General features: G+C 35.2%; 1 protein-coding gene and 1 pseudogene across 1 annotated transcript; both read right to left on the bottom strand.

The window, feature by feature from the left end:
- Window positions 1-9,467: 9,467 nt before the first annotated feature.
- Window positions 9,468-9,878, bottom strand: LOC108975983 (the record flags this gene model as incomplete). Its single annotated transcript, XM_018944843.1, has 2 exons — window positions 9,468-9,638; window positions 9,819-9,878. Coding segments are annotated over 2 exons (144 nt in total), but the record flags the coding sequence as incomplete, so codon positions are not given.
- A 1,564-nt stretch (window positions 9,879-11,442) lies between these two features.
- LOC108975982 lies at window positions 11,443-12,122 on the bottom strand (annotated as a pseudogene).
- Window positions 12,123-12,466: the final 344 nt, after the last annotated feature.

Raw genomic sequence — 12,466 nt, 5'->3', positions numbered from 1 at the left:
TTAAAAATGTTATTAATATTTTAATAATGCCAGAAAGCTATTTTTAACAACTGTTGCAAAATATTTCAAACAATTTGTCTGCAAATATTTCGCATTCGTTATGAGTTACTTTTCTTTCACTTTTCCCACATAAATTCCTGCTTAGAAACTAATCCTCAGCGATCAATTTTTAATCTCACATAATTTCCAAGTTATTCACCCATTTAGTCCAATGGCCTAGTCGTTCTAGATGGCATAGCAGCAAATACAATGTATATGCATATATGTTGATTTTAATCCTTCTCGCAGAAGAATTCAAGCGTTACAGTTGTCACTATAATTAATGGGCAAAAGCAAATATTTTTATATACAAGTAGATATCTTCAAGATACACTCATCAACAGATGTACATATATGTATATTTATAAGTATGCAAGTATGCATGCCGGCCAATCTGTTTGTTTTGTTCCTGAAGGCGCGTGGGCGTATATTTTACTAAGCATAATAATTTGTAGATAGATTAAGATGCTTTTCTGTGTCACGATTTTACTTTGTAGGAAACAAAAAATTATGCTGTTATAATTAGCTCATTCAAATATTAATATTTTTTAAATTGTTTACTTAAATATTTTTTGTAGGGCATACACTCTTTAAAGCATCAGCTTTCAAAGTACCCTCATGCAGATACATCAACGCATATGTTTACATTATTATTTATATAAATATTATTAAAACTTTAAATTAGCTATGTTATTATTTTTCTTTGCACGCTTTATTTTCAATTTCACTTGGCTTGTATAGTATGTATATAAGCTTCTGCATCTTTCAATTAAATTCTGAAATTATATTATAGTAAATTACTTTTGCTGCCAAATAATGTTGAATTTTGCGCTTAATTATAATGCTAAGCCAATTATGTGGCTAATATATGTTGAGTTACAACTTATTTATATTAATTATATATTTGAATATTTTCTCAGTTTCAAAATGTATGACTATTACAAATGAGCTATTCATTCATCTATTTCAAGTTTTTGCCACTCGGCGTTGCATTATCTGCATTTAAATGCCGTTTTTAAATTATATTTTTGTTTTGCCTGCTCGAATTTGTTTGTGTTTTACACTAATAATTTACTTGCCAAATTTTGACCCAACATTAATTAAGTAACTAATTCAAATTTTACATATATTAATTAATGATATGTCTTGCTGAAAAGCAAGAAGTCGCACGGTGCCATATCAGGCGAATACGGAGTGTGGTTAAAGGTTAAAATGTGACAACGCCAACCTTCATAAGCCACGCATAACACTCAAATAGTATTCCGTGTTGACCATAATCGAAGAAAAATGTCAACATAACCATGATTTCTGACCTGCTTTGACGTGGTCTTCTTCAGCTTCAGCTCACCTTTGCCACGATATTCAGCCAGACTTAGCGCAGTCAAAACGCGTTTCATGATGTCCTGGTAGTCGGGAAGCATTCTTTCACAGATGTTATCGCGACGCTGTTTTTCGAACAAATTGTGTGATTTTGGAACAAATCGTAATTTCACTAACGCCTAACTGATCTTCCAAAATAATTTCCCTGATCCTTCCGATATTCCAACAATACCAGTGAGTTCTCTGATTGTTAATCGTCGATTCTCTAGCACTCATTCCTTCATTATACCTTGAACAGTGGATATTAAGTTTGTCACGAAGTTTGTACCACGCAGAAGGAAGGGTCGGAGACCCTAAAAAATATAATATATATATAAATGGTCAGTATGTTGAGCTGAGTCGATTTAGCCATTTCCGTCTCTCTGTTCGTCTGTCTGCATATATACGAACTAGTCCCTGAGTTTTTAAGATATCGTTTTGAAATTTTGTACACGTCATTTGCTCTTCAAGAAGCTGCTTATTTGTCGGAACTGCCGATATCGGACCATTATAACATATAGCTGCCATACAAACTGAACGATCGGAATCAAGTTCTTGTATGGAAAACTTTCACATTTTACAAGATATATTCACGAAATTTAGTATAGATAATTTTCTAAAGCAACAATTTAACATCCGAAAAAAATTGTTCAGATCGGATTGCTATAGCGTATAGCTTCCATACAAACTGAACACATAGTTACTAATATAAATGCACTTGTGAAGGGTATTTAGCTTCGGTACAACCGAAGTTAACGTTTTTTCTTGTTTTATTGACATGTTGATCATCAGTTGACGAGGGTAGCCGTCCAGGACGTGGCCCTCTTTTAATAATTTGTACCAATTAAAAACACTTGCTCGCGGCAAACATTTATCACCGAAGGCTTTTTCCAGCAATCTGAATGTTTCGGCACCAGACATTTGATTCCCCACACCAGTTAATGAAACTTCTTTGTTAAATAATTTCAGTCCAGTATGAGCTCCAGTATGAGCTCCAGAAAGAGGAGCCTATACTAAATACTAATTAATACTTTAATGTGGAATTTTCCACAGATATCAATGACAGCCATATCAATATTTTGACGTATGAGTTTTCGAAGGAAATTCAAATTAAAAAGTCTTACTATTTTTTTCCCACAGAAGTAGAACTGTTCAAATGTATTAAATTCAAAGCTGATATGAATGAAATATGAAACCACCAGCATATTTACATATAATACTATTGACCATTTTAAGAATTAATTTTTAGATCTCAACATTAAGCTCGCTGGAAAGAACATTGGTAGCAATGTAAAGTTGCCCACCGATGCGGGTTTATACCTTGAAGTCTTTATTGAAGCGGATGAAAACACGCTCCTTTTGGAGAAGAATAATGCATTTTTTCATTAAGAGATCTCACCTTGACATAAATGAAGGGAAACGATCTGAAAATTATCCGTATTGCTTCCGAGTTCATCATGATCTGAATATTTGATTTACAACGACTTTTTCTGTCCCCAGAGTTCAAAATTCCGCTATTTCGGCATGGAGAGACAACAGCCTTATTTAAAGATAAGAAAAGCGCTGTTAAATTAAAACCATGTCAAAATCAATGAAAACGATCAAAAATTTGTTTGAATATGGTACAAAGTGACGGTTTTGCTCTCATATCATAAAATTGGGCTCGCTAGAATGAAATTTGGCAACAATGTAAATATATTTGCACAGACTGGAGTCTATTTTAGAGCAGAGGATAAAAGACGTTAAAAAAATAGGTATCATGAAATTGATATATCGCTCTCGTACTCGACTTCCTGGGTTAATAAACTCTGGCTTACAATATACCCTCGAATGTCATCATATATAGCTTGTTAATGCTCTTCTTCTAGTATTAACTATAGAAAGAATTTTACTCATTACCTTAATAGGTTAAAGTGCTTATCAGTTTAATAATAAGGAAACTATATAATTTGGCATTAACTGTTTAATTATTGTTCTCAAAATTTATAAATTAATGCTTTAGATTATAATAATTCCTAAGTCTTAGTGCTTATCAGTTTTGTGTGATTTTTTTGTGTTTTATTGAACTCATAGCTCATTTTCCTCTTTATATTATATTCTCAGTTTTTGTACACAATTATTATTTTTCCATGTTCTTGTCTTAACGCCAATTTGTCGTACCGAAAGCGTGCTGACAATATGCCGTGTTATTTGCTAAACGAACATGACAGAAACAACAAAGAAATAGCGAGATACAACACACGTGTCCATTCATATCCATTTGCCAAACGTTCTGTCACAACTTTTACAAATATTTTATTTTTTTATATTTTCAAAATAATATTACTTTTTCAGCAGCCGACCGCCACCGCGACATCTGCTCCCAGCCTGCTAGTGGCTTAGTCCATTTCCGCGCCAAATAATTAAACAAATTTAAATATGAGATACTCGTACCATATGAAAAGAGCCAGCTCTCGTAATATGAAAATTTGCTTTCTTTTTGTTTAGCTGCTAATGGCTTGTCGCAGTATAAATTTTCGCTTTTCTAGACATTTCACTTGATTGCAACGACAATAAACTGGGTTAATTTCGAGTCCATATATTTAAGAGAATATTTAGCTTTACATTTTATGCAAAATTACAATAAATTGTTTAATTTCGTTTGTCTTTTGTTTGCTTCGCCTGCGTTTAATGACTCAACATATCCACAGAGAGATAAACACATGTGTGCCCCGGCTAGTAGAGAAAGCGTTTATTTTTGAGTGCGGCATTTGTTAGTTCAAAACAGCAAATTTTAATGTGTAAAATATATTTATGTCTTAATAAAAATGAAAATAATTAGAAATATTAATTTTCTTTCAAGTATATCGTTGTTATATTATATGAATTTGAGTGTGATATTTTCTTTCAGAGTATTAGTAAACAAGAAAAAATATTAACTTTACTTGAATTTCTTATATAATATTATATAATTTACATAATTAAATCTGAAAGGTTTGCTGCTCTATGGGCAAAGGGAATCATCAGTACATATTTCTTCACAAATTAAAGCATTATAGTCGGTTATGGTTACGTTAAAAGATCAATGCTATAAAGCTATGATTAATGAGTCTTTCCTGCCTGAAGGAAGGATATTGATGAGGACGACCTTTAGTTTCAACAAGACAGTACTATATGCCATACAGACAAGTAAACAATCAATTTAGTGATGAAACCTTCTCCTTGTCGTCGTTGTACTTTTTTTTTTTTTGGATTTTGTGAAGCTGCTTAGTAGTGTAGATAAGTCTTAGAAGATAATATTCGGCGCGTTATTACTGACATACTTCAAGCCTTTCAGTGTGGACGCTTTGCACTCGAAATGCAAAACCTATAGAAACTTTAGAAATAAGAAATAATGCGAGGTTTCCAGCTCCGCTTGTAAGACTACTCTAGAAAGCTCCTGTCTTCTGAAAACTCAGAAAAGTAAAAAAGAAATCAACTTTGTGGACATCAGAGCTAGGGGAGATCATATCTTCGAACTCTTTAACAACTCTCGTAGAAGGGACTCCAGTGATGATTTCAAGGTCGACATGAAGGGAGCTTTCAAAAATGCGCGGTCGGAGGCAGAGGCTTAAGAGCTGGAAAACTCTGAGGTGGGATCCAATCTTATGCGTCTCATATATAGTCGTAGTTGCGACAGAATAGCCGTAGCGTAGTGGGGAGTGCAAAAACATCCTGAAATGTTAGTATAGATAGTCCGCGGTGTCGTGTACTTTTCAAATGCATGCGTCGACACTGAATTACATAAAAAACGTTCTACGGTTAAAAAAAAAAAAAAAACGGGACCATTACATCTGAGTCTTAAAACGAGAAATATGGAACACTATTTCGAAGAAATGTGAAAGCGGTCCAGTGTTTGCAACGGTTCCTTTTAATGACCGACACATACCATTGCTGTGACTGCAAAATTATAATGCGGAAGACATTTTTCACATCCTCCACCACCTTAAAAACAAACAGCATATAAAGTGTGATCAAAGCGGGATAGTCTGCATAGACTTTAGACTTTGCATATCTCCACAAGATAAAGTCTAGCGGTGTGAATTATCGCACGATTTTGGTGGCCAAACGAACGGTCTAAAACATGAAATTCTCTGCTCACCGAAAGTTCTCTCAATAAATACATTGACTTATGCGATGTGTGAAATGTGGTGCCGTCTTGTTAAACCAAATGTCGCCCAGATCACGAGCTTCGATTTCAGACCTCAAATAGTCTTTTCATGCCGCGATAACGGTTGCCATTGACGGTTACGTTCTCACCAGTATAATTTTTGAATGATGATTCTGGATGAAATGGAAGCTTTAGAATCTTTTCAGGGTGCTCATTACCCATATTATTGTTACTACATGTCTGCCACAGGTATTAGCTTTTAGTATTTCTTTCTATAAGCACCCTGTACTCATTTCCGTGCAGCTTTTCAAAAACTGCTGACTTCAAAGTAAAAGCTTTTTCAAAATATGTAACATAGTTTTAGGCGACGAGAGGGACAAAAATAATACAAGATTTTTAAAATGCCTATGGATATACATATTTATGTTTTTAGATCGATATACATGTGTAGTATGTTAATGGTTATGGTCATTAGTTCGACAAATTAGCGATGCGGAATCAAAGTGAAAATATTGGAGCATCACACGACTGTCAATCACTTGGATGATTTTTCAAATTTTTGTCGCAATTAAAAATAATTGCCTGACTTATAAACACTTTGTCGAATAAATTGGAAATTTTACATGCATATATGTATGTATATATTTGTGGATATATTTATAATATTACGGAAGCAAATTAAGTAGTCAGGCAATGAAAAAGGCAAAATAAACTATTTAAATTTTAATAAAATATACATATTGTTTGAGTTTTATTTGAAATGTTAAAATTTTTCAATTAATTAAATTATTATCGTTAATAAATGATCAAAATCGATAGCCTAAATTATTTTAGACCATTAGTCAAAAATATATGCACACCTACAAAAGATATTCATTGATAAATAGAAAAAATAAATCGCTAATACATATTTATTTCATAAAAAAAACACATACATATATGTATGTGTGTTAGGTTGCTCTCCTTTCGGTTGATCAATTTCAGAGCAGTGGCATGTTTCCATGTGAAATATATCGTAATGTAAACACTCTCGCCACTATTGCTTATGCAAACTTTTATATTGTTTTTATGTAAATTAGCCATTTGCCACAAACTGCTGCCTAATTTTGCCTCATTTGCTCACACATACGCGTCCATTCCTGCTGTTCCATGGTTCATATATCTCATGTGCCCATCTATAAGCTTGTATATTTTGTATGTAAGCAAGTACATGTACATAAAATTTGTGGCCGAATCCACCCATCCATTAAATCATGAAATAAGCATTCATAAAAACATTCGCGCGAATCCATGTCAGGCAACAAAGTAAATAAACGAATTGTGTGGCAGTGGCAGTATTTGGAGGGGGGTAGTGTGAGTAGTTGGACCCCATAGCATATATGGGTGTTCAATAGGATATTTTCCAGTGGCTTTTTATTTTAAAAGCTGTCATAAGAACTAGAAAACTTCAATACTAGAGATTTATAACATATTTGCGTTATAACGGCAATCCGAAGTTCGAAAAACTTCAAGGTCCATGGAAAAAGTCTAATAATAATAACTATTATATTAATATAACTCTATCATTGCTCTATATATGTGGTATAAAGTATATTGGAGCTAAAGTTTGTCGTCTTTGGTATATGGAAACTAGAAATATATGGTCCAATTTTTATGGAGTCTTGATGATTTAATGTCGTCATCGTGATGAGGATTTCAAACTGCATTTCCTGGAAAGTGATTGTTAGATAAAGGTTATTTTAGATAGCTGATCAAAGATCGCACGTCAAGTAATATGTGGTGTCCTTTGGGAGGCCGTAGAACTCATTTGTTTGAACTACAAATTAGCAAAATGCTTAGTAGCCAATACAAATTTGCACAGGCATTTGATTTCCATTCCCGCTAGATTGGTGAGATGTCTGAAGGCATGCGCTCCCAAGTTCTTGACCTCCCAAACGCGAGACAGTCAAGAAGGAAGCGTTAAGTTGTTTCCACCTTATCTTTTTAAATACAGTCTCTGTAGATAGCGTCTGGTGAGATTCCAAACCATACAGCAAGGAAAGGTTCAACACTCGGAGAGAAGCTATACTTACTGAGGACAGATATCACTGGATCTCTTGCGATTTATTTAGTAGTTGAATACAAGTAGATATGGAAGCACCAATTCCCTCCAATTCTACCTATAGCGTTCGAGTGTACCTTTTCTGGCCAGCTTATCAGCTTTACAGTTTTCTGCGATTCCGCTCGGACGAGTCTTATCAAAAAGATACTCGATGCTCAATGTTAGTATCGCCGCTCTGCAATCTGAGTGGATGGCGATGAAGGAGGCTACTAAATTTACCGCTACCTTAATGGCTGCGACCTCACCTTGGAAGACACTGCAATTGTCAGGAAGTCTGACACTTGAGTTCCATCCCTTCCATCAACCTTTCCACCAAGCTTTGACCAATCCATCAATGTGTCTCAATTTTCGAATTGCGGAATCTGGGAACTATTGAACGGACACTAACGTATTTAGCCGTAAATTACGGTAAATTTTTAACAAATAAAAAAATCCAAAATTTTGTGAAACCCATCCTTAGTCAGAAACTGTTACGCTTTCGCTTAAACATTTTGAACTTCGGGATAGGTCATGATTTATTTTGTTTCAAAAAAAAATATATATATATTTTAACACGAGCAAAGACTTTTCTGATGGAAATTTTGGCCGAACGCCAGTTGTATGTTCGATGATCTATGTAACTAAAGCAAAAAAACTTGGTTCTTAAGAAGCTAGCGTCACCTTCAAAATACTTGAATTTTAGAAATTGCGGGGGAATCACAAGTTCTCGTTCCACGTTTGAGACAATTACATATTCTTGCTTTCTCTTGCCTTTTCTGTGGTATGGCTCTCTTGATATTTACTTGAAACCCCCCTAAACATTTCAGCCACACAAGCCTCTGTCACACAGCGACCTCTGTGTTTGCCACCAACGCAACATGTACATTATATGTCAGGAAGTGAGATAGCTTTCATGATCACTTGGCAGTTTAACTGTATGATTAGAACCAAATGAACTGAACTGTGTTAAGACATAGGCAACAACTGAAACTGGGAGAGCCCAGAGCGCTATCTTCAGAAGATCATGTCGAAACTAAGAACCGGCTGTAGAGCGCCGTTGCGGCTAAACGCGTCATGAATGCCTGCAACAAACGGCGGCGATACTAGTCGCGTTTGAGTTACGTCGTGGTTTGGTTGCCAAAAAAGAAAAGAAAGAAAAAGAAAGGTGAATATTAAGATAAAGTGCAAGCATATATGTACATATGTATAAATATATTATGCTTGTGCTAAGATTTTTACGCAATCATCAATTAAATTAATTAGTGGCAACTAGTATGAATATTACAAGTGAACGCGTTGCAAGTGAATTTCGGGCAAAATAATTAAACGCTGGCGGTCGTTTGAACTATAAGTTATATTTATAAAACGATTAGTAATTGTGAAAAATAAAATGGCTTTGGAAAATGGCAATCATATTCCAACCTCGGAGGTGGCGCATCTGATTGACCTCCATCTGGGTGACTTGTGTGAGCAGGAACCAAGCTGGCAAGTGGTTGACTCACCGATTTCGGGTCGTGGCATATTTGCGCGTCGCGACATCAAACGCGGCGAATTGATATTTTGCGAGCGCACCCTGCTGAATGGACCGACAGCCTCCAAGGACACGGTACTTAACACCTGTGCCATCTGTTTTCGCCTGCTTGACGAGAACAAAGCGCTCTGCGCGGCTGGTTGCGCGCTGCCAATTTGCGTCGCCTGCCAGCAATCGGGCGCGCATGATATGGAGTGCAAATTGTTTCGCTATTGGGTGCCCAAGGATACGACGCGCATAGTTCCCTATGCGTTGCGCATATTAAGCGTGATGCGTTGCTACTTTTTGTGTCCCGAGAAACGCAGGCTGCTACTGGCCATGCAGGCGAATCCTGATAAATACTATAAGCGTGAAGTGGAGCGCGCCGCGGAGTGTTTTGAGAATTTCCCGACGGATAAGGAAACACTGGGTTTTTTCTATCGCACGGTTAGTGTATATAACACAAACGCGTTTGAGGGCCGCAGCATTGTGGACGGGCATGAAACGAGCGTGCGCGCGCTCTTCGCATTGGCAGGACTCATGAATCATAACTGTACGCCGAATGTGTCGCATCACTTTGAGAATGCGCAAACGATTGTGGTGACGGCCGCGCGCGATATAGCGCAGGGCGAGGAGATCACCGCCACATATACGAAAATCTTGTGGAACACTTTGGCGCGTCAACTCTTTTTGCGTGGCACCAAACACTTTACTTGTAGGTGTAAACGTTGCTTGGATCCGACGGTGAGTTCAGCGGAAAGCAATTAAATTTTTGATTCTACTGCGAAATATTATAAATTGTGCTTGTGTGTGTGTTTCTTAAAAAAAAACATTTATATGGGCTGGAATAAGTGAATGTTTGCGCACATAAATATCAGTTTAGAATTTTATAAATCAAAAAATTGTACCTGTGTGTATGTATTTTCGTATAACTGCCATGTATTCACACCAGCTTCCGTGAGCTCCAAATAATGACAAACATATATAAAAATATATTTGTTAATAGTTTAAATATAATAATTTTGGAAAATTTTAGTAAAAATTTCTATTATTGAAAACGAAAAATTTGTAGTACTAAACTAAATTGAGACATTTGTATAAAATATTATACGGAAAAGTTCTTTCAATAAGTCTGTATATCAATCAAAAAGTTCTGTCAACATCGCTCAGTTCATTTATCTTGCTTATACGCCATTCTATCCCAGCATCTTAGCCATAGCAGATAGAAGAATTAACGCCACAAAACAAATAGAGCGTGCAATGCAAAGTAAACGAGCACCTGTTGCTGACTCTTTGCCATGCATGTCAACAATTTGTTATTGTCGTCTAAAAGCTTTTGTTGTTCTCGTAGCCGTAAAGAATTACTGATGCGTCGTGTGGCGCATGCCATAGCAACAAGCATGTACCAAGTAAGCACGCACGATCAAGACTAATTACCGCACAGTGGGTTGAGATATAGAAAAATTATTTTTGACAATTTTTTTTTTTTTAATTTGAAAAGATTTTTGGAAAATTAAGTGTATAAAATAAGAAAATAAGATAGTCAATGTTTTCTTAATATGATCTTTTTTTAATGTTTTTGTACAAATAAAGTTATTCATCCTCCTGAATCACTTTCAGTATTTCTTTTAGACTATTTCAAGTGCTGAAGTAATGCTTTAATATATATCTTCTTCAGTTGCTAAAAAGTGTCTAGAGAGATCTAGTATGATAACACTGTCCAACAAATGAAGACTTTTTGAATGGAACAGAATAGCGACCCCATAATTCTGAAACGGTATGTTGAGTAGATCATTTTTGTAGAACAAACTTATGGTTCAGCACGTCTGAGTTTTTTTTTACAGTGGGTCAAAGTTTTCATTTTTTGGTCGAAGGGAGCATTATACTATATAAAAAATATGTTGTAAGTTAATGTCTGAGAGAATTCTTATGGTCAAAGTTGTATTGTGGAATTGTATGAGGATTATTTTTGTGGAAGATCTTAACCCTCTAACTGGTTTGTTTATGGGTCAATTTGACCCTTTTTTCGAGCAAATCAAAAAATATCCTTTAAAAAAACATTTGAAGATTAAAATATTCTACGAAAATGTTTGGCGGAAAATTTCAGTGGGGGTCACCAAAGACACCATTGTTGTAAATAAAGCTCTTTACGATTGATAAAAAAAATTATAATTTTGTTTTAATAGTGGTTTCTTATAGTGTGTACATATTTATTTTGTTTGCTTCAGCAGTAGTAGGACAATGGATTAAAGATTAAACTTAATATGCTTTCCTGTATTTAGCTTGACGTGAATGTTCCGATGTGTCAATGTTTCTGTACAAGCCTCATACGTATTCAGCAAGCATTACACTTTGGGATTTCCCTTTGAATCTTTCTTCCAATACCTTTATATCCTGATGAAACCTTTCACCGTGTTCATCTGAAACCACTCCAAGGTTTTCTTTCAAAAAATTGAGATGAGAGTGCAGAAAATGCAGCTTTAGTGACATCTTAACGCCAATATTGTTAAAACCGATTAGCATGCTTTCAATATTTTCTGCATAGTGTTGTGCTTTTGAGTTTCCAAGGAATTCTGTTATAACCAGCTGCATAAATTCAAATGCTGTCTTTGCATATCCGACAGATGACCATAAAATTTTTCATCTTGTAATAATTCTCTTATATCGGGTCCAACGAGCATTCCTAGAAAAGGTAGTTTACATTAAATGAAATAAATTATTTCTTAAAACCGTATTTTACCTTCTTTTAATTTTGCTGCAGATAATCTGGGGAAAATTGTTTGAATTCGTTTGAAAGCATATCCTTGTGCATTTAGGCTTTTAATAAAATTTTTCACCACGCCCAACTTAATATGCAGCGGTGGAAGTATGACCTTATCTTTTGGGACAAGAGATTCATGGATTACATTTAAGTCACCAATGATATTTTCTTTACGTTCTTCGAAATATTTAATATGATAATGACTGCTGGTAGCACGTGAATCCCATTTACAAAGAAAACACATATATTTTGTGTATCCTGTTTGCATTCCAGTCAATATTGCAATCATTCTGAAGTCTGCTCGTACTTCCCATTTGTATTTATAGTTTTCAATTTTATTTAAGAGATTTGAAATATTTGCGTATGTTTCCTCCTTTTTTGTGGAATACGCCACCGGTATTGATGGATGCTGATTTCCATTGTGTAGTAAAACTGCTTTTAAGCTGTGTTTTGAACTATCTATAAATAGTCGCCAAGCGGATGAGTCCAGTGGAAGCTTTAGATATTTTAGAACCTCTTTAATACAGCAACAATATACAAGTTCTTCTGATTTTTTAAAATAACTTTCCAAATCGGCGTTTCTTTTTC

The sequence above is a fragment of the Bactrocera latifrons genome, unplaced genomic scaffold (genome assembly GCF_001853355.1).
Source record: "Bactrocera latifrons isolate USDA-ARS-PBARC rearing strain unplaced genomic scaffold, ASM185335v1 scaffold_71, whole genome shotgun sequence".
In the NCBI taxonomy this organism is placed as follows: Eukaryota; Metazoa; Arthropoda; class Insecta; order Diptera; family Tephritidae; genus Bactrocera; species Bactrocera latifrons.
Note: the sequence above shows the minus strand (reverse complement) of the source record. Positions and strands in the feature narration are given on the sequence as shown.